At 34.6% G+C, this 24,208-nt stretch overlaps 1 protein-coding gene across 5 annotated transcripts in view; it reads right to left on the bottom strand.

Moving 5' to 3' along the window:
* The window catches only part of LOC105205276 (alpha-catulin), a 72,778-nt gene that overhangs the window by 37,060 nt on the left and 11,510 nt on the right, over positions 1 to 24,208 (bottom strand). The window contains exon 2 of one of the 5 annotated variants that reach the window (XM_039451155.1): positions 23,124 to 23,186. The exons of 3 other annotated variants lie outside the window; for them this stretch is intronic. In XM_039451155.1, the coding sequence (XP_039307089.1) occupies positions 23,124 to 23,138 (15 nt within the window). In that variant the 5' untranslated portion in view covers positions 23,139 to 23,186. Of the gene's footprint in view, positions 1 to 13,677; positions 16,199 to 23,123; positions 23,187 to 24,208 lie in introns of those variants that run through there. One more of the 5 variants, XM_039451154.1, reaches the window with a different exon arrangement.

The following is a 24,208-nucleotide window of genomic DNA, read 5'->3' as shown; positions in this document are numbered from 1 at the left end:
CCATTTTTGTCTCATTATGTTCTTACATAGTGGAATAAAAATAAAGCAGTGGATAAGTATTGAGTTAATACTCTTTATTATTTTCCCCAGCAGCTGTACTTTATTATCTTTCTAAGAGACAGATTCCGCATAGATGTTTCACATTTACTGTAAAAACGATTGGACATTCGTAGTTACATTTATAGAGTAGACCAACTCGTTGCTGGTGTATCTCTTGTTTTAATTAACATCGTCGTCGTCGCCGTCGTCATCTCATTTAACTCGGAGCGATTTCAAAATAACCAGCGGGTTCATCCGCACGCTCGTAACGCATATTCCGTATTTGTTTCAGTCATGCATGACTAGCAATCCCGCAGTGACGCGTTTCTCGCAGAGTTGCATCAGAGTTTGTGGTAGCTTCGTAAAACTACGTAACGCGCCCCGAGCACTCGCGTACCGTAGCGACTACACTGCATTTTCCGCACAATTAGACGGTGAAATTCGTGCGCCATTCCTTTCAGAAATGTCTGCCTCGGTCGAAGGAGGGAAAAGGAATACGAGTTGTGACGTGGGCGAAGGGACAAACTCTCGTGGACTATTGTTTCGAGAGATGAATGCGGGTGTGCCTGGTGTGCCTACACACGCATATACATTGCACACACAGAGCCGCACGCACGTAACGACTCCATTCATTCCGATTCGATCGTCATAGCTTCATTACGTATTGATTGGATACGTGCGCGAAAGTGTGAATGACTATGCGGGATAAAACTATATGTTGACAGCTTATTATTTGACATTCGTAATGTGAAAATTCGATCGACCGCAATAATATCGATTTGGCGTTGCAACTAATCGGTTTAATTTTCTCTTATTGCGATTATAAGAGGCACCGGTAACACAACTGGGCAACAAGGTTTCTGTACTATATCTCAATAATTGAATGGTGTTGCTTATGGATGCTTTCCATTTTGTAATACAAGCGTCGTTCTATCTTTGTTACCCATTGAATATCAAAAAGAACAGTGCTTGTATCGACCAGCGTTCGACTAAATGAGGAAAGCTTCCTATGTATACTGAATACGAATGACCCTTATCCAAATTTGATTAGCTCATAATTTTGAGAAAAACGCCGTCATTCGGAAACCAAGAACGAAGATTTTGACAGTTTTCATGACTTTGTAAAACATCGGTAGTATATTTTTATCGAAATTTCACTAATGCCACGCAAAAATATTTACTTTTAGCTTTAAAAAGCACTCTGTTCATTTCGATATGATTTTTCGTTTTCAAGATATCGCAGTTTAAAGATAGCTCATGTAAAACACACACCGTTTGACAAAATTTGACTTTTTCTTTGTATCAGTATGAACAGTCATTTCCGATGTATTTTTGCCTGTCGAACACGAATCCATATTCCAAATTTAGCTATCGTGTCGCAACTTTGAAAAAAATGACGTTAAAACCGACAAATTCTCAAAATCTTTGTTTTTTTTTTTTAATTGCGACTTAATAATCAAATTGGGACAAACTCGTGTTTAGCAGATAAAAATACATCGAAAATGACTATTTACTCGTAATACATAAGAGTTAAATTCTGTTGCCCATTGTAATCATTGATATCTATAAGTGAGAAAGCAAACGTTTACGGTAGCATTCGCTAGCAATGCAATACTGTTGATTTATTTATACAATTAACAATATTGCATATAGCGTTTCAAAAACAAAACAGACATACAATTATATATTTTACACGACCGCGATATTATCTGTTCTAAATCGGCGAGTTTTTTTTACACACATACACATAAATGTTTGGACGTATGTGTATGTGTTTTTATTTTTTTTCGTTATATAGTTTACACGAACGTTAGATCAAATTAAAAAGAAAAAACATTTAGAAAAACGTTTTAGTATGCACATCATTTTGCACATTAATCATTTATGCTTATTTAGATGTTTTTTTTTTTTAATGCGAATAAACTGTAGGAACCTGTAACATATGTATTACTGTAATCAATTTAAATATTTAACGTGTCTGGACAAGAATTTAATTTCATGATTTTCGTGTTTATTGAGGCATCAATTCTGATAAATATAGCATGTTAGAGAATTACAGATGGAAAATGTGCCCTTACAAAGTGTTTTGTCTTCTACCACATTATATTTCAATGACAGACGGTTGTCTTTAACAGGAACTAGTAACGAAGGCCACCGCTCACAAGTGCTTCGCGCAAAGTTCAATATGCTTTGCATAATTTCCGCCGACCGGAACTCCATTTTTCACAATGAAATTCCAACGGGTTTCCTCGAGCGGCGCATGAGTAACCGACGAATAATTGAAATAACTATCTTCTCGTAGGAAAATCGGTCGCCTTGCACGAGCATTCTCGAAAGCATGAATTTATATTCGTCGACACAATTCGTGTTTTCCGTTAAGATTATATTAATTATTACGCTTAACCGTGATATCTTTTTTTGTCTCTCGGTTCCATCTCTTTATTGATATTAACAATAATAAGGACCAAGTCCCTGACGTTGTTGGCGATATCGATCCAAATGCTGTCGATGATACCGTTAATCGCTTTCACATGCGAAACTCATCTCCCAGCTTACGTGGCTATTCGCGGAATTTTCGATATCGCTGGTGAATATTTAGCTCGCGAGATATCATCAATCAATTCCGATGTCGCATCGCAATAGCGAAGCGTTTCCTGACGTATCTCTATCCTTCGTAACACTGCAGCGAGAGTTCGGACTTGTAACTTATGTTCCGTAACGAGAACCGTTCGGTGAATTTATCGCTCTAATACGCGTCGACCATACGTGATGTTATGACGTGCGGAAATAACTTACTCTGCGGTCTCACACATAATCGGGACGTTATTAACGTATAATCACGCGCGGTCGCGTCGCCGAAAAATTCAATGAGAAATAACACATCGTTGTTATTAACTATGACAAATAAAAAAAGCGATATCTATATTTTAATCGAAATATCTAATCTTTTTCCTACTAATTATTAGTTACGAAAAATAATATACAATCTAAAGTACTTTTTATTATATTTTGTGCTCTTTTAAAAGCTTCTAGTTATATATGTATATCAAATATCGATATCCTGTGTTCAAATTTTATTCGGGCTACCACGATAATCCGATAAATAACGCTAAGTAATTCCCACGTGTTCATTAACACTGCAATGTAACGGATAACTGGAGTTACATAATTATTCATAAACGACTAGTTTGTTATACACTCAGCATTGTGCATTTTTAATTTAGATGATCGTTAAATAGGTACAATGTATTCATATCACCGTCAACAGACAAGATAGATAACGGCAAGTGTATAATTCACATTCTTGTTTATTTTTTTTTTTTTTTTTTAATAACATATTTCTATTTTATTATCAATTTTATTTGTCAGAATAACTACCCAATTACTGCCGCTTTTTTCAGTTGTAAAAGACAATTACCAATACTGGCATAGACCTCAAAGCGACGCGCCTTTATTTTTTGAAAACTAAATATTGTACTGTTAAAAATATAATTTGTTTAGATAATGAAAGAAATAAAAACTCACAGTTCATACAATTATAATTTTGTTTTTTATATAAAATCTACTAAAAATAAATTTTTGAAGATAAGTGCGTATTAAAAAATTTTTAATGTTAAACTAACAATTAGATTATCATATAAACATAAATAAATGAGTAGTACACGAGTAGTAAATAGGAAGGTAATATTAAATATGTGCTGCAGTAATCGAGAGATATAGTATTCAGAATATTAACTGATAATAGGTTCAATATATATTTTTATTTCTTTATATATTTTTATTTCTTTATATTTTTATGTCTTTCATTTGAATAATCAATCAGCTGTTGTTGCTTTTTGTGTAACAGGGGAGAATGGAGAAAATACGGACACTAGGTAAAACCGGACAGTGCTATTTTGGTATTTTTGTGTGCGCAACCTCCCATCGTGAATGTTTGCTAAACAATGAACGTGTCGAGCCCGTACACGTGACATTGTCACGAAAGGCACTGGATCACAGGAAAATACCAAAATGGCAGTGTATCCGGCAGTGTATTCGTATTTTTCCCATTCTCCCCTGTATTTCATGTATATTAAAATTTTTATTTAAGTAATGATAAAAGAAAATGTTTATTATAATTATTTAAAAAACTAGAAAGTAAGCATATCAATTTTTATTTTTATAAAAATATAATGCGTAGGGCTAATGAAAGTGCAGCGCGGTTGATTTTGCACGGAAATAGTCATTTATAGACTGAGAATCATTTAATCAATCGACATTAATCTTTGAACGTTTCAACTCTCTTTGGAGTCATCATCAGCAAAAAAAAATTGAATACATAAATCAGAAATTCGTAAACAATCCTATCCTCTTAACGATTTATTCTCTTAACAAAATTTTTATTTTAGTTTAAAACCGCAGTAACTGGGATAGTTGCCCCATAGAAGTGCCAGATATGAGTGTTTAATATGAGTTATGAGTCAATTTTCTTCTAAATTTTTATTCTTCATCTTGTCGATTTTTTGAAGTACTCGTACGTGAATTTTTCAAGATTTTTCTCAAACAAATACAAATAATATTGTTTCAGTTAATAGTTTAAGTTGTGTGAACGAAGATTTATTTATAACTTTACTCGGTGCGCGCTTGCCATTAAAGCGAATGTGTCGAAGTAGATAAACTTTTGCTTGTGATCGATCTCTTCACTTTGTTACATCTTTTATTTATGAAATAGGTTTTGGAATTTCGCGAATACGAACGCGGTAACATCGCTGCAATGGCGAGAGCGGTAAACCGATCGCCACTTGCTGTGGTTTGAACAGATGGTAGCCGATCGCTTCGTTTAGTTGCGATCGGCATCCATAAAAGTAATTCGGAAGCGTTGACAAGTGGAATTTTTTCTATCATATTTAAAGAAATTAATTTATTGATGAAATAAATACATGCGAGTAGTAGAGCGATCAATAGTATTTGCGAGTTCTTTCCTTCGCTCAAAAAATTGGATGATATATCAACAAGGAATATCCGACCTAAATGAACGCGCTATAGAAGATAGAGAAATTTCTCGCGGTTAAATTTAATTAAAGCGCTTAAAGAGTGAGAATCGCGAATAAGATCCAACGAATAAATTCGCCTGATTCTAAGTCTTCCGCATAATTTTATGAGAATTCTCTTTACTTTTCCTTTTTCCTGAAAAAGAGGTGCAGCGGCCGTGTTAATCAGGGAATTCAAATCTTTCGTTATAGATGTTCAAATTGAAGTTTTGTTATTTCATTGCACACACACACGCACAAAACTCATTGATTTTTTACACTTTTCTCTAAATAAAAAAAAATGATAGTGTTTATATAATTCTAATCATGTCGACGAGAATCGTTCGTTTCTCGTTTAGCGCACTCACTTGTTTTTGTCATTCTATTTCTCGCACATCTCACCATATTGACGTAAACCCTTTTGTGCCTAACTTTTTCTAGGAATAATTAACATCTAATTCACGTCCTACTGAAGATTTTAGGATAGCTAATTATGAATCTGTGAAAATGTCAGAATTAAAAAGAGTTTTATTCAACAAAATTTCGCATTTTTGTTCGCCATACTGGATCTATTATTTGTAATTTTTTACTACAAATGCGTCGTCAGTTATCTCAAAAACCTATATATTTCCACTTACTTGTGAATATAATATACAAAATTTAGCATTTAATCTGCTACATTGAATCTGCTATTTTGAAATTAAATAGCGATTTTTTTTCATGTAGACGTTACATTGATCTTCAAATTGAACCCAGAAAGAACTTGGTACCTTAGTTTTTGTGGAAGATACATTTATTTTACACGTTTACACCATTTTATTTATTTAAGAATATTTGACGAGGTATGCAGATCAGAGGAAAAAACTCACAAGGGTTTTGATTTTTTTTTTATGAAAAGTCCTATTTTTCATTTTTCAAATAAGCTGAGAAAGGAGTCTTTTTATCTTTATTTTTGTGGTAGATATGAATTTTTAAAAAACCGGGACATATATTCGTCCCTTCAGCCACGAAATGGTTAATGTAACACCAGTATGATGGGAATTATGTATAAACATGAAATATTAAATCTACACCATTGAAGTCAAAATCACACCATCATTTTTTAGAGTGTTACTTTCGACACTATTTTCCATCTTTCTTTTCTCCTTGGAAAAGAGAATAGTATACATGTGACTATTCACTTGCGGCGTAGTTACTAAGTCTTTCTGCACCTTTATAAAAGATGCATGAGCTTTCACTCTGTCTATGGCCGTCTTTCTTCTCGAGTTTTCTCATTTCGCCATTTCCTTTTTAGCTCAGTTTGCAGCATCGTCCTGCAGGACGATGTTTTCGTTTTTTATTTATATAGGATAGTTTCGATTTTTCCTCTATTTTCGATAAATTTTATCTTTCTACGCAATCTGACATTGTAACACGATATTTTTCTGTCTTGCGTAAACGTTTATTTACAAAAACGCCAACTTTAAACCGTTTTAGTTCTTCAAGTCAGATATTTCCTAAAATGCTCAGTCTACCGAAATTGCGACGGCAAATAGTGACGTGATTGCGTTGACGTCGCGCAATCTGCATAGATTCTTCAAAGGGAAAAATCGTGCCAATTTTCTTCTCCAAGTCTGCAGTGCACAAACGCACTTCGTTAGGATTTTCAAAAATACCGATCTTACTAGTGGCAACAGTCGGCAACGTAGGCAGAACGTATTTTCTTCTTCCACAAATCTAGATTCACTGCCAAATAAGCGCGAAACGAAATGACAGCGACAGGCATGTGGCGTTTCTCGACTAGTCGCGATCAGTTCGATCCAATTTCCTCTGTCATGACAGAAGACGGAGATTACGTCGATAGAATGGAGAAATCCAGGGCACTGAGGAGTGTAAATGAAAACTCCGCTTTGATTCGCAAGTGAGAGAAAATTGAAGGAGATGGAATAAATATCCTGAATTATATGGGATTAGCTGGGCGAGCCGTAACAGAGCTTGTTGGTGCGGAGAAATTTTGGTATCGTGGAACAAAAGTTAGGAAACTGATGGAAATGAATTACTGGACCAATTTGCTTCACGATGCGAGTGCAGAACGGCCTCGCTAATTGATTCGCCAAGTATGCGCGTAACACTGGCCGCTACGAGTCGCGAACAAAGCCGCGTTAATTTGGAGAATTCAGTTGTCCAATGGCTATTGTTCTACACTTCATTTCCATTTCGAAAGTAATATCGTAACGTATACATATCGAGGTTTGTCGAATCGCGAGAAATGATCAATCCGTTAACACGTATCAGCCGTGCGGAAATTAAAAATTAGTTATTGAAATATCTCCGTAAAATTTAACGTAAAATTTAGGTTGTGTGTTGCAGAGTTGAGATAATCAAATTCCGCGAAGTACATATTTCAGTGAATTCTCTGATTAATTACGCTTGCTATATTAACTTGAGAAGTTCAGTTATGTTCTCATCAGGGTTGGCAACATTCCATATTCTTTGAATAGAGTTCATGCTAATGATAAAAATTGGGATTCTCTAGAAATAAAACGGCACAAATGATTCTATTAATAACGATTAGTATCATGACATGACTTTCCTCTCAGTCATATTTTAATATTACATATTAGCTATTTTTGCTAGTTTATCCCATTGGATAATGTTCGGGACGGTAAAAACGGGAATTTATGATGGTTTTTTTCCACCTAATGGACCGAACTCCCTGTGGTTCCGTCTTTCTTATTCGTCTTCTGTAAGAAGTTTAGAAATTTTACTTAAATAGTTATTTATGTTTGTCACAATACTTTATTGTTCATCGTCTGGATGAACTCCTCTCTCTTGACAATAGCAATCTCTCGTGATCTCACGCAAAAGCACCTACTTGTATTAATGAAATGCGCGCTTTTCGCGGTGATGTCTATATGTATAGTTAATCACGGCAAAAGCATTAGTTTCATTGACATGAAGTTTATATCAGCTCGTTGAACGTACTCGGTAAGTGGCTATAGAAAATTTACATGCGTCATAATGTGATGCATTAAATCGGCCAGACGGCTAGTGAACATTGTATCCGATATACATATTTTGCTTAGTATATATTTTTTATCGTCACTGGTAATTTTTCACACTAGTTTTTTAAACGATACGTTTGATAATTTAGTTGAAAATTAATAGTTGACTTGACCTCTCTATAATATTGTTATACAAATTAGTTTGGTTTTTCTTCTAAAATTGAAGAATCCTAAATTTTGTACCGCATAAAGTTACAGTCGTGATTCTAATTCCACAATATGAAAGTTTATTTTATGCTATAAATTCAACAAATACTATAATTTTTTTAAGAAAAATCGAAAATAAAAATTCTTGTCAAAAATATGTTTTTGATTTGTAACATAAAATAAACTCCCAATATTTTATATGTCTGAACAATTAAATTCATAACTGTATATTAAATTGTCTTCTTCATTTAATATTATTCCATCATAATTTTATCACCGTTTACACACATTTTTACCCAAACTTGGCTAAAGACAGAGATAAAGTAGAACTGGCGCTTCATTGCAATTTTATATAGATAAATCTTTCAATCTTAATTTTTTAATAATAAATCAGTGAATCTTTTTAGTTTAAACACAAATTTACTTTTGCTGGAAATGTATCATTAGCGAGAAGTTTCACTTTCAATTGAGTTTTCCCAAAAATAATTATAATATTTAATGAATTTATAGCATGAAATTCTTACGACCGCACTCATTTTCGCATAAATACAGCTGTCCGCATAAATACAGTTTCAAAAGATGGAAATATCCTGAATGAGTCCTCCTACATTGTAAATAAATATATTAATATTATGAAAACCCTCTTCATATAGCTTAGTTAAGAACGTTGTTGTATAAGTAAAGATAAAGCAGGTCCTGGGTTAAGGTAATCCGTTTATTCATGATTGGGTCCAGACGATTCCAGAGATATACCACGAGATATTCCCTTCCTTCCTCGAAACTGTTGTGGAAGACTACTCGATTAAACAGTATTTACATAGAATTTTTATTATATATGTAATGTATTTGCTTTAGAATTAAGCAAATTCGTATTTAATTTTTCGAAATTTACCTTATTCCAAAAACTAACAAATTGGATATAATTATAATTTTTATAAAGCAAATTTTAAACTGTTAAATATTTATTTCCGAATCTAATAATTAAGCATCTTTATTAAATATTCCTATCTTAAAATAATCTTTCTTGAAGTTTTGTAATTATCTTCTGTAATTAATTCTGCAATTAATTTGAATTAATTCGTTGCGTTCATTGAAGATGTCTTTGTTAGTACATCGCTTGATAGAAACGATCTCTAAGTACTGGTTTTAAATGAACACATCAAATTAGATAAAGTGAGACGTGTTTATGGAAAGTGACAGAAACTCGTTTTGCAAATGACATGCTTTTAATCGTTGAAAATTACTGAAGACCGCGAGCTTTGTTGTGATAGAAGGACTTCTTGTCCGTCGTTTTACTGCCGTGCGAATGGCGCATAAATCTCCCTTCGTAACTCGTTTCCGATGGACTACGCAAGTCTGAATTTCCACCGCGGAATAGAACCAGGATGCACGTTTAATTATGAATTTTACGTAAGCCGCATGTAACGTTGAAATTTATGCGCTAAAATCATAAATAAGTTCTATCGGCGAAACGCGCAAAAACAAAAACTTGGAACACGGCGATCATTGTGAAAAGATTAGGCCGACACGTGCAGTATGTAAGCTCGATACAAGTGTTAATAGACTTGCGTGACTTTAAATTATAAAGCACGTAGATGAACTTTCCAGATAAGTCACACGGTTTTATTTCCGACGCTTCATAGCTTTATTAATACTCGTGTCAGAGTAATGTTACGCATATTTTCAAACGCGAATAACGTGACCGTCGGAAATCTGATCATTCAATTTAATTTGTTAAATACATTTATAAAAGTCATTATATATAACAACTGCATATTACAAAAAGATATTTATTAATTATGCTTTTCATTAATAAAATGTGTATTAAATTGCCAAAAAGACAGTATCTTTGTCCTTTGTTAATTACATTTTGGATGCAATGTCATATTAACTCTTTTAATAAAAAGGATTTATATCAAGTTATTAAGTAACAAAAGAAAATTTCGCTGATACTTGCTTTCAAGCTCATTGCTTCAATGAACAATTCCCGATTTTGCTTAAAAACCGAGCTGAAAATTTTTATTTTCCCTTTGTGTATTATACGGATGCTAGAAGAGTAATTTCCTTCGGGAATCCTACCTAACACGAAAGGATTCAAGGGTTTGATAGCGTTCCGCATGTGTGTATATGTACAACGAGATGGGAAGTAGAAGAAGTGGCTTCATTTAAAAGGATTCTTGTTAAAATAATATCACGAAATGACCAATTATCAAGAGGTCTTTCTGTACAAATATTCAAAGATGTGTATTCCATCAATGTATTGCATTTTTTTTTTTTTTAAACAAAAGATATAACTTTTTGTAAAATATCTATATATTATACAATAGATTGCACAGACCGTAAACAGTCTAGAAATTATCGCAAATCGTTACAGGTGTAAATGGACGAGAATTTGGAATGGTTTCTAGAAATTTACGAGAACGCTATTTCGCGTCAATTTGGCATCCAATTTTCTTTCGACGTTTCCTGCGCTCGTCTGACTTCCGCCCACCTATTTCAATTTAGATTTCGCGAAGCTCAATTGCTACCGAAGTAGGTACAATTTTAATCGCGCGAACTCTCTGCCTTCGTTCTTCGATTCGCATACAACGAGTACATTTTATATAGAAGATAAATGTGCTTGCTGTAAATATCGGTAGCCCCGAGGGAAAATCGATTATAACACGAATCCATCTTACCGCAAATACTTTGAAATGCAACGATCTGCACTTTCCATATGGAGAAGTTTATCAGGATTTATGGTGGAAATTTCACCTATAGACCTCTGTTCTAGCTTATAAACCCTCTTCTAGCTGTATGATTTAGTTAAAGTTTAGTTTGCTAGATTCTTATGGGATTTTCCAAGAATGACTTTTAAAACAATCACGGTTAACTTGACACTGATTAATGGCCTTTATCCCTCGTTCATAAAGGTCCTCAACCTTTAAGTAATATTTATCGAATGAATCAGTCACGATACGCTGCAGACAGAATCAAAGTCATGTTCAAATGACATTTTTAACTTGAAAAGTTTTTAATGAAAAATAAATTTTAAACATTCATTAACTTTCAAACATGATAATATTTTTAAAATGTTTTTAAATCAATTTAGAATTTCCACGTGTAAAAAACGAGCTAGAACGTTACCGAAATATTTCATAATGGAAATTTATTTCGTGTTGTTTATAAATACATTGTAATGAAAGGGTAGAATAAAATTTATTCATTCGCACAATTTATGCGTTTCTCTGCACATTAGCACCGGCGGAAGGAAACATAATTATTCATTGACTTGTTAGCATATTATTCTATGATTTTTTTGATAAAAAGGAAAACTAAGAATTCTAAGATGAGTTCTTTTCAGACAAGTCATTTTCCTCAAAGTGATGTTTTACAAAAATAATGTATGTGTACATATAAAAATATAAATGCATATTGACGTATATAAATGTGTGCTTAAATTGTGCTGTCCTCTTAAATTGACTCAGAATTGTTTAAACACGCTTATTTATTTTTAAGATTGAACATAGGTAAATATAATTAATATGTGTGTGTGTGTGTGTGTGTGTGTGTGTGTGTATCTTACATTCTCTATGAAACACGTTTTATTATTTCAATCATACAAATGCCTGTCAACATCATGAATATGTTTATCATTTTTGTCATTTTATTTAAATTGATATTTTTAGTTAAATTTGGATTTTTAATTGAATATTTTATCAATTACTTTGTAATCTTGCAAGTAAATTAAAAAATGCATACTTAAAATATGAATCACAGCTCTACGTTTTTGACTCAAAGCTTTCTAGATGCGCGTTTATTATATTTTTTTCTTTTTATACTCTTCCAATAAAGAGTTCCAGCTTTTCATTATACCAACACGATAAATGATAACCTTCACGGCGAAGTTTCATGATGTTTCCCCCCGGTTTCTGAAAAGACTTAGCATTTTCCTAAAGCTTTTCGGAGTTTTCTCTTTCTTCTAGAGAGATGTCTAAAGTTTTTTAAATGGCCAAATTCATTCTAGAATTATACCATATTTATCAATTTATGTTGATTTATTCTGAAGTGATTAAAGATACCTCATTTATGCATATTTTTTTTATTAAATATGTAAAAAGGTTCATATCAAATTTAAATGGATTTTAAATTAGATAATAATTTAGATATATAGACTTAAGTGAAAAGTGACGTAGATCGTTTTACAAGTCAGTATATGTATATATTATATGCAATAAATTTGCGCTTTAATACACTTGTATATGTTACGTAAGCTGGGACATAAAATGGACTTTAAATGTCAAGCGCAATGTTTGAAATGTAGAATAAGAAGAACTAATACGGCTATAAAGAGCATGTACTTATCATATAAACATGTATATAGGGGAAAGTTACCAATACTGTATAACTCTCCTAAAGCAGCATCCTTTAATTTCGCAGAAAATTAAACATTGCACTTGCTATTAATACTGATTAATACTATTAATACATTGCTATTAATACTGATAAAAACATAATCTACTTAGACCTCAGATAATCAAAGAAATAAAAACCTCATTCATGGCTTCTTTCTAAAAACTGCTAAAAACAATTTTTTGAAAAGCGATAAAATTTGTACGATTTTTTTGTAATAATAGTATATTATTGATAATGTTATTTTACATGTTTACAGCTTCCTAAAACTATTTTGTTTATACTTTTCTCGTTTATATTTTCCTTGTATTTCGATTTGAAACACAAAATCGCTGTGCAGCGTAAACCGACACACCTTTCCATGAGAATAGATAGTAACTACGAAATCTTCAATTACAATGTTGACAGATGTTTCATTAATCTTTTTTTCATTTTCTTTAATACCTTAAAATAGGAAAAATAGTGTCGGACGCAACAGATCCACTAATAAATTGCCAAAAAGTGTATAAAATGGGAAGGCTCAATGTTAGCCTCTTAATTTTATAAACTTTGTCGTTTAATACATAAAAATATAATTTATTATTTATTTTATGAATTCATTTTATTTATAACTTTTTCCCTACGGAGTCACGACTAAATTCTGCCATTATTGTGTCAGTTTTGGGACCCACTTTTTAAGATGTTCTTTTTAAGTTACGTTGCGAAAACATTATTTATTACAAAATACGCGATATAAAAGTATTATAAAAACTGCTGTACCATCTGATGGAAGACACTTTCTAGTTTGTATTCGTATTTTTAAAGTTTTATTTTTATCCTTCGTTTAAGAAGTATTATCCAAAAACAAAGTGGAATTAGTAAGTTTCCTTTATTATAATCTATATGGTAATCGTTAGTATTACTTTTAGTAAAATGTGGTACGCCACAGTAATTTATAAAATAATGAAGATACCGGCAATTAAAACTTTCTTTTTCCGATGGTATTAGCGTGACGAAACTTTTGATAATTTGGTACATCAGTGGATCGTTATATCGCGAGAACGTACCTGTCGTTCACCAGCCATGCCGCCCTCGTACATGCTGCCTCGTCGATAATACACCGCCGGCATACAAAATTTCAACGATGCAGACCCCACCGAGACCCCGATTCTAGTCTTATCGCACTATAATAGTCTTTTTATAATCTACCGTTAATTATAATATATTCTGTTCTTAAGGTCGTTTATTATTGTGTCTGTCACGATTGTTTTGTCGGTTATATCTTTCTCTCCTTCTGCTCCTCTCTTCAGCCATCGATTTTTCGTTCTGGCTTTCTCATATGATCAAAATATACTATGAATCGTCAACGTCGTTAAGATATGTATGCTCTTCTTTTATATATATAGAAATATTACATTTCTCTTTTTCTCTCTTTTGGTGCAAGTGATCTCGTGTTCGTTAACAAGTGATACTTTGGAACTCTTCGATATTCCGCCGTTCCTTAAAGCCGCTTTCTTGTGCGGCACGCGACGGTGGCAACAAAAATAGACGCGCGTACGACGGTCAAGTATATGCAATATGTATGTGTGTGTATATATATATATATATATTTCTCTCTCTCTCTCTTTCTCTCTATTTATCTGTAGGAAGCTCACTGGTTGTTTAGGCTGCTACTACAGGTCCAGAACTTGTCTCCAGGCAAGTGAGGTCGCCGTGTCGAGCCGAGCTCGCTCTTGCAAGTTCGTCGTCACCCTCTCGACGAGGTATATGACCCGTTGACAGCAAATTGGATGCTGCTGATCCTCGTTTCTTCGTGATTTCTCTCTCTCTCTCTCTCTCTTAGGCTCATTGGTTTCGTCCTCTCGTTGAAACGATCGTTGACGCGCTGTTTCGACGCTATGGGGTTGCTTCTCTCGAAGACACTTCGGCGCTTCCGCTGGAAACTCCAAGTCTCGAGAGTTTATTCCTCGGAGTGGCGCTCCGGGACCCGGCGTGCTCCAATAATCGTTTATCCTCGTTCGCGTGCCCGGGTCGAAGTTGCCGGACCGATCTTTCTCACGATGCGGTGTTATCTGCGACAAGTGTGAAAGAAGAGGCTCTGCCCTTTGGAAAGATCGGTGAGACCACGGCGATAGTTTAGGCTGCGCGAGAAATCTGCTTCCACGCGGATCGGCGCGCGTGATTGATGGTCAATGATGACGACGACCGCTCGTTGTTAAGGATGCACGACTCGCTGCTGTCTCGCGTGCGCGCGTACACAATGTGGGCGGGCGACATGTGAGTCGCGTTGATGTGCGTATGCACCTATATGCGCGGTTTTAGGTGCTCTTTCCTGGCGTCACCTTCTAGCTCGCGTGTATATTTGTACGCCGCGGCACGTAGCTATCTATGAGAGCGCGTATCGTTGATTGCGCGATTGCTGATGCGACACGTGTGTGTGTGTGTGTGTGTGTATGTGTAGTTTAAAAAAAAAGAAATTATATGTATGTATGTGTTTGTGGGTTCGCGTGCACGTATCACTTGTATGTGTGCGAACACTTAGGCACACGTGTCCGCGACGCCGTTTCGCAAGGGTGAGTGGCTGAACCGTGAGAGGAGCATATATGCATCTATATATGAGAACGAGTGACGTACGCAAGAGATGTATGCGCGCGTGTACGTGTGTATGTGTGCGCGCGAGAACGATGGAGCGCGTGTCGGCTTCGAGAAACAGGTACCGGCCTGCCGAGTGCCTAGGGGAAGACTGGACTCGGAAGCAGCGGCTCGGTGGCAGGATCCACGGGGAGAACGACGAGTGCGGCTGTGTGAATCGGTCTCACTCTCGCGCTGGCATTCCCACCCCGAATCCGCCTGTTACCCTCTCGCTCCCGCTCGCGCGCTTCGTCTACGTGAACGAACGAACGGCTGCCGGGCACAGGCGCGCTGCTGCCTCTCCACCGACCGAGAATCAATACATCGGCAGCCCCGTACTTTCGCCCGCGAAATCTCAATTTTTGCGCTCGACATCGAGTCGAGCCGTCTTATTTTTCGACCTTAGTCGTCCCCGGATCGGTGCGACACGCTCGTCTGACCTCGCGCGTAAACGACAGCCGGGAATGACTCGGAGATCATTTTTTGCGCTTCGACAGACCGCGTTTTTCCATGCTCCGTGATGCACACTGTCCAGGGGAACGCTCATTTTTTGCCCCTCTTCAGCAGCTTAAAAAGCGCGGGAGATCCTTGTTCTCGACGAGAGTTCGATAGGAACTGTGAGACGATGTGGATGATAATTTTTTATGTCGACATGAATTCTTATTATGAAAGTTCGCGCACAGGAAATAATAAAAGAGAAAGAATAAATAATAGGTAGATAATAGATTTGTTGCAGATAAATTATTTATATCTAATTGTTGATAAGAAACGTGTTTACTCTTGTTGATTACATCGGCATAATTTTCTTGAATTTCCGTTTAATATCATATTATTATTATTATTATTAATATGAACAACTCATTGAATAAAGTACCTAGTCGAATAGTCTGCATAAACAATTTATTTTTAAAAATTCTATTCATAAAGATATTAAAATAAACTAAGAGAGTATCAAATCTTCATTTTACAATCACTCACAAAAATAAAATATATCTCATAAAATATTTGTAAATAAACAAGAAAAAATTTTTTAATTCAATATTGAGCCTTATTTACTTATGAATGTAATAAGGTGCAAATAAAAAATAAATTAAAAATAAAACAAATTAAATGTTATCTTCTAAATCATTTTTAAATAATTATTAATCTTTATTTTACTGAAAATTCAAGCAAGTTATATTTACTGCAGGGATACTCCAATATATTTTGTATGGAATTCTTAACCCTCAGTGTATACTCTTTAAAAAAATTCTTCTCTGTACACATTGGGTATTTTTCACCTGGCGTTTTCTATTATTTATTTCTCAGATTGTAATGAATCAATTTCAATTAATTTTTTAAAATCAATCGTTCAAAGACTGAATCAAAAGAATTTTCCGGTGCAAGAATTGGAAAAGTTGTAACACAAATTATTTTGCAATAACTTCTCAAAAATATTTTTTTTATATATCTTTTCTGTCGAATACCTACATGTATGTATTTGGTATAAAAATTTAAAGATTTATTGAATTTCTATATAAATTTTTATTATATATAGCTATTTCTACCCAAGGGGTTTCCGGGTATCCATATGTATTTTAAGAATTTATTAAATTATTGAATTTCTATGTAAAAATACATATGGATATCTGAATATCCCTTCGGCAGAAACAGCTAAAAACCAATTAAAAAAAAAAGCTTGATTGCTCGAACCACAGTCATCCTATTCCAAAAAGTACTTTTGGCAAAAAATTAAACTAGATAAAAAATGTAGTTTATTTGTAAAATTTTAGAGCTCTAAACTTAAAAAAAAAAATTGTTTCATAAATGAAATGAGTACTCGTGTACTCTTTTTATGAAGTAAAGGTCAGTCACAAAATCGAAAACCCTTAAGATTTACTTTATTTTTAAATCATCACAATCTTTAAAATTATCTTTAAAATTCGATCTTTAATTAATCTTAATTTTTGGACATTTTTAGTCATTTAGTGCAATTTTATTATAATTTCTCGATTTTAATAGCATTGAAAATTGTCATCCTCTGTCTCACACATAACAACAAGTAACAATTGCTATAACAATATGGCCACAAGTGGGCATATAAGTGAGTTTTAATTCATGAATACTTAGTTTCTAGAAAAATTTATTTAATGTATAAAAAATCAGTATAAATATTTATTTTCTATAGTTAAAAATTTGAATAATATTACAATAAACCATAAAATAATGTATACTTAATAAAAACAGCAGATCTATTTTGTCACAAGTTTTTGTTTCATTAAACAGACGTCTTACTAACAGTTCTAATTACCCAGCCCATGAGCGTACCCAGAATTTCAACCAGAGGAGAGTTAAAATTCATCTTCACGCAAAATTTATTAAAGATACTTATACTGATGCCAGTTTTTGACAATCTTTAGCGAACTTTCTTAATACTTCTTTTTTATCGCAAGCATCATTTTTCTATATATACTTAGCATACACGGTCTATTGAAGCGATTTTCTGCCATTGTTAATAGCAGTCAGATTTTCACCCTTTGTATTAAAAGACTTTTCAATGAAGTTTGTTGTACATAATTGGTCTAAGGAAATATGAAAAACATGTTTTGTTGCTGGAAAAAAAGTTTTAGCTTCTTTTAACACCTCTACACTAGTTCCAATATTTTTTACAAAGTTCTCTTTTACTCTTTCTAGGGAATAAAACCTGAACCAAGCATTGGTCAAGGGTACGTTCAGATTCCTGTCCGAGTGTCCCTCAGGTGTCATCCTTATCTTATTCTTATTGTTTACTAAATGTTAGACACGGATAAAATAATACTTGGAGACACTCCACTTGAAAAGAAATCCAAACATGTCCCAAGGAGCATTCAACTTGTCATCGTGAAAATCATTTTCATAATTGAATTCTTTCTCCTTGTCAAAATTTAGAGAAAAAGAGAAACAAGCGTTCCTTCCTGTCTTCTCTTGCGTACGCATCATGTTCCAGCCTCTCTTTACCTATTTCTTGTAATATATCTTTGAAGTATATACTTTAGGCGTATAGCGCGTTTTTAAATGGTTAATTTGAAAGTGAGCCTTGTTTAGTATTAGATGTTATTCGGAAATTTTAATGAATCTAATATTAATATCAGATAACAGATTTAAGCATTCGATCCTTTTCACAGGCGTAAAATGCAATTAACATATAGAGTTATTATAATTACGTAATTTTCAACATGAAGCTATTATAATTATAGAACTTCAACATGCAAAGTGTTGTGGAGATGCGGCTCTGCCGTCAAAGTTCCCGGAGAGCTAAAATTCGAAAGCTATTCATGTTGCACGCTTGGCCTTTAAAGTAACCTAACTCTTTGATTCTTAGTTTTAACACGTTCGATACTATCGCCGACCGTGAAGCGTTTCGCTAGAGCGTTATAATAAGATTGAGTTGGAGTCACTCATGATTAGAAATTAGATAATCCTGCTTTAATATCTTGTCTAGGGCTCTCACCTCGGCACTGAATACAGTAGTGTAACATGATTACGAATAACGGAGCTGTCGTCAGACGTATCGTCAATAGGTACTTAAAAATTTCAGAATTGATCCGTGACACAGTTTCACAGTAGATCTAGATAGCGTAATTATTATCGGAGTAAAAGAGAAAAATGTGTGAATAATCGCAAGACGTAATTTATGAGCGTAATAACCATTTTATGTACTTTGTAGTTAATGGCAAAATCGCCTTGTAAAGAACGCTGTCTCGGCACTATCAATAACAAAATAATCTCTGATAAGGGGGTACCAGAAACGAAACGTCACGAATGAAAAATATTACCTAGGGGACGAGGGATTCGAAAAGAGATGAGGAAGAGAATTGGACGAGAAAAAAAAATGACTTAGAGCGAAATGGCCGAATGAAGGAATAACGTGATCGTCATACATATTTGCGATAATCAGTTTGGAAGATCTTTTTTTGTTGAGCGGTACTGTGAAAAAAAAAAAAAAAATCTTCGATCGTGACGATGATCATTCTAGCTAAGAAAAAAGAATTGCAAGTTTTATCCAGGGATGCTATTCTGTACACGCTTTTTATTCTTAGCGATAGTTGTCGGTGTTGTTGCGCAGCTTTTTTACTATGTAAAATATCTGTGCAACGACACCGACAACTATCGTTAAGAACAAAAAGCGTGTACAGAATAGTAGCCCTGAAAGATACATGTACTGTTTCTGAATATCTATTTGCAAGTCTTGGGCTAAGATACGTATGTACGTCTACACAGCTTTGATAGAGAGTATCTGCGTATGCGATGTCATACAGTCGGAAGTACATAGGTACTCAGCTGCGTACATTCTCTCGCCCTTCTAAGTAGCAAAGGATTTCTGTCTCGCGTGAGACGTTCGGTCATGATGCGTCGTCAATGTGGAGTTCGTGACAGCAACAAATACTTGCAGAGTTTACAAACAGAATACGTCATTCATGTAAAATAGTAGATGTTGGAAATCCCATTTGAGCGCATATTGGAAAAGGAAGAACAAAGTTATTTTGTTTAAATAAATATTACGAATGTATCTTTTGCGTCTTTGTCTAGTTTAATGATACAATATTACCTCTGTCATCTAGCGTATGCTGCATAAAGCGAGGTAGATTCTATCTCGAACATCTCTTTCTTAAGAGAAATATATACCAACGAGGTGGCGCCCAAGAGCAGCGGTACGAAATACGAGGTACGCTTGAGTGTAAGGATAAAAGCCGCAGATTACAACGTAGAGGTAGAGGTAGAACGAAAGGATGGCTTCTTAAATGATACACGTGGATGGAAATTTCTACGGAGCAACGATCACATCCTGAAATTAGTGCGCATTGCGAGATGTACATTTTAAACGAGTTCATTCTATAATATCATCGAGATGCAGCGAGATAGGAAGGAGTAAATAAGATTGGTTAGATACGCAAGATGGTTAACGTAATATTTATGATTATGAAGCTGCACCGAAGCAGGTTGCAGCGGTTATCTTATACCCATCTGCCGCAAATGGCTTTTAGAGTCTTTCACGTACGTTCTCGATAGCTGGGCACTAATACTGTAACACCGTGTTACACCGCGAAAACTGAATGAAAAATTTCATTTGGCAGGCTTAGTGCTCACATTCGAACGATTCCTTCTCGAATCTCTAAAATCAATACTCGAGATACTCCAGCGACGTGTCAGCCATCGTACATTTCGGTAAATTAGCGTTTTTAAACGCTTACTTGCTCCTTCCTCAAGTTTATTTAAGTTTCATTTAAAGGTTCTTCATCGTCTTGTCGTAAAGTGTCAGGTTCTTGAGAACAAAGTTTGCAGTCTTTGGAAAGTCGCCTAAGCACTTCCAAGTCTTTTGTTTTACTCACGACGAATGATGTTCGAAGTTAACGACAAAAAAAGAACACGTACGGATAAAAGCGAAAGGACAAGGCGTTTCTTCTTCAATCAGAAACGCACAAAAAGCATTGTGAATTACAGCAAACAAAAATAAATTAAAAATAATAGAAATAAATTAATTTTCGAATTAACGCTTTAAATGTTTCGAATTCACTTAAATCTAAAAATAATATAATAGGAACATAAATCTATCTAAATTCAAATTAATGAATAGCGCATTCCGTATTTCAATTCATTTGAATTAAAAAATCATGTAATGAGGACATGAATACATCCGAATTCAAAATAATGAATAGCGCATTTCGTATTTCAATCCATTTGAGTCCATTTGAAGTCAAAAATACTCCGAGGCTCTACAGCGCGAAATTAAATCGGTTAAATTAAAATAAATTACAATTTTCAATTTATTTGAACTTATTTACGTTTGCTGGATATTAATAATTGAATTTCCGGAATCTAAATTAATACTGTAATTTCGCGGCAATCATTAATGATTTGCTGAACTAATTCGTTCTTTATATAACCTTAATATTGATTGTTTATAAAATTTTGTTCCTGTTAAGTTACCTTCTCAGATTAATTGATATTCTACTATAGAATTATGATTTATGATATTCCACATTGCGTTATAGCAACACCTGTTCAATAATGCGATGTTCAATAATGTCGAAGAAATGCGATCTCTTTCTTTTCTGGTTTTTAATTAAAGCGCCGTTTGGCGATGTTCCAAGCTGGATAGTTTCCAAGTTGGATACGAGCTGGTTTTAAGAAAAACTTTCGGTATGGTACATATGCAGAAATTTTATTTGAGAAGAGCTAATATCTGTAAATTCTGGAATTCATTAAAACCTGTTTGTCTTAAGACCATAATAAAGCCAGTCCTTTTCATCTTGCACTGATCTGGAAGACTTTGCTTCGTTCGTCGAATGGGGTTCATTTTTACGGGATCTTCCATCTTCATATCAAATTCAGCAGATATGTTACGGGGATTCATAAAAAAAAAAAACCTGGAACCGCAACAGATTAGTCAGCGAATGAAAAATTTCGAAATGTTCGAGTGTTTGAAGTTCCGAAAGAAATAATTGTGTGTGTGTGTGTACATGTGTGTATAAACACATTTGAAATGCATTATGTAATCGCAGTGTTTATTTCAAGTAAATGTAGATATAAATGTCAAATACCATTTGCTTTTTTATATTTTTTATAATTAGTACATAAAACACATTTCAAATAATTATTTTTTATAAATACATTCAAGCAAATACCAAGTTGTGTAACTGTGAATTATAATTTCCCCACTCAACAATGTAACTGTTATATAACACATTCGTTATATAACAGTTATATTGTCGAGTATAAAATTGTAAATAACAATAATATAACTGTAAATATAATTTAGTGTTTCTTGGAATCCTTAAAAAAATATTTGTATTGAATTTATTTCAAAATTGCTCTAGTGTTGTATAATCTTAACTAAAATATTATTCCTCTATTTTATACATAAACTTTAATTAGATTAAAATTTTACAAAATTTTCATGGCAAAACAGAAAGTTGTGCATAAATGCTGGTTATGTCATTGTAAGATTCGTTTTGGTAAGTTAGTGTACAGGAAATATCTCTATTTATGGAGCTCTTTTACTCACTACAAGCAAGTCAAATGTGGTGTGTGTTTTATGTGCCAAAGGAAAACGTAACTCGCAACAAGTTACGACCAAAGGCGCTATTTTGTATCTGTTGCATACAAACTGTTATTCAGAATAATATTGGAATGTCTTAGATACTACTTTTTCGAATAATATATACAACAATAAATTAAAAATAATTTGTAATTTTATCCCCTAAGAAAGCTCACGAATAATGGAAGAATTAAAGAAGTTCAAATTTGTATCCATATTTATTTGCAAAAATCTATGAAGATTTTTACTTAAGTTTTAAATAAGGAAGATGATAGCTATGATGAAAAAGCGTCTAAAAACTTCCGATTATTGTCGGAACGAAGCTCTAGTGTATCTATCTAGCTGGATTTAGATCAAGCGAATAAGCGCGAATATGAATAAACAATTTGTTTCTACGGATGCGAACAATCTCGCGAGTATTGATTTACACCTATTGAAGCAAATTGTTTATTTGTAATTATTTGTACTTGTTTGCTTGGCCCGAATTCGGCTTAATGTAGCAAAAATGCATTTGTTACGAAGACTTTAGCACTTGTAAATAAGTATGTTTCTGTTATAGTTACATTTGGCTGTTTGTGATAATAAATATCATGCTTAGCCGACCATGTGAAGCCTCTACGAAAAAACAAACAGATAACAATACAACTGTTCGACACTTGCAAATTCGAAGAATAATGTTGCTCTCTAGTGTGTTCTGATTCTATCATCACATAGAACAATCAGTCGTTCACATCGCTAGTCATCTATGTATAAGTCTAAGTGTAGCACATCACATTTAAGGTAGTCGCAGGTACTTTCGACACTGCCTATTAAAGATAGACTTACCATCGATGAGCCCATTATACCTATGTATGAAACTCAATTTCGTTTCTTCCGTCGAAGACGTGCCTAAAACATACATTCCCGTTCAGTGAAAAACAATCAATCTCGCCCGGCCGCGCGCGCACTACTGTTTTTAAGTCACGGACTAATAATAAATTCGAGAAACTGGGAGAAATTTGAAACGTTTGCGAGAACGTCTGGAGACATTCGAGGATATCCATAAGGAAAGAAGGATATACGTCCTCGAAAAGATCAGAACGTCCGGACAGTCCGTATTTTCCGAGCGAACAACATTTCCTTCGTTGTTCCGCTAGAAGAAGACTCGTCGTCGTCGCCGTCGCCGTCGTCGAAATTACCGGGAGCGAACATACGCGACGCTAACTCGCGTAGGTGATAAATCGCGAGTACAGTTTACCCGCTTGGATATTATTCGGCCTCTTCGTCTCAGGACAGCGCACAACGTTTGGCATATTATATCGGGTGGGCGTCGAAGCCTGAATACCAAATGGCGCACATCCACAATGCGCCAGAGACGAAACCAGCCGACAGCTAACTGCACGGATAAAAGCTATCGGAAAAACGTGCGGGAGGCTTCGCCTCGCCTCGCCTCGCTTTCTTTGTCGACACGACCCACTTTGAGTGGAGTCCGGCATTTTTCTTGTTTGACATTTGCGATCGGCGCATCATCCGCGGAAGACTTTGTTGCGTTCACCGTCGAGTGCGATTCGCTTTTGTTGCACGCGGCTAGAGGTATGTACGCACTGAAAGCCACGGGTGAATCGACTCGCTCTTTTTATTGTAGATATAAGCTAAACGACATCTCAAGAGTTGCAGTAATGGCGGCAGTCACGGAAGTGATATTACCGCGGTGATTTTGTGGGACATGTGATATCGAATCTTTATGATCGATCTGCCACATGATTATCGTTCTATCTTTTATTAAAGTCTGTGTACACTTGTCGGTAGAAGAAAATGTGATTATTATACACGTGGTGAATTCTGTGACTATTTATGGAATCGTTTGTTTAGCAGCTTGCATGCACGCAATTGTGCAGTGGCACTAATATGCTAATGCACAATGGTCGATG

Source organism: Solenopsis invicta, chromosome 6 (assembly GCF_016802725.1).
Source record: "Solenopsis invicta isolate M01_SB chromosome 6, UNIL_Sinv_3.0, whole genome shotgun sequence".
NCBI classification, from domain to species: Eukaryota; Metazoa; Arthropoda; class Insecta; order Hymenoptera; family Formicidae; genus Solenopsis; species Solenopsis invicta.
Note: the sequence above shows the minus strand (reverse complement) of the source record. Positions and strands in the feature narration are given on the sequence as shown.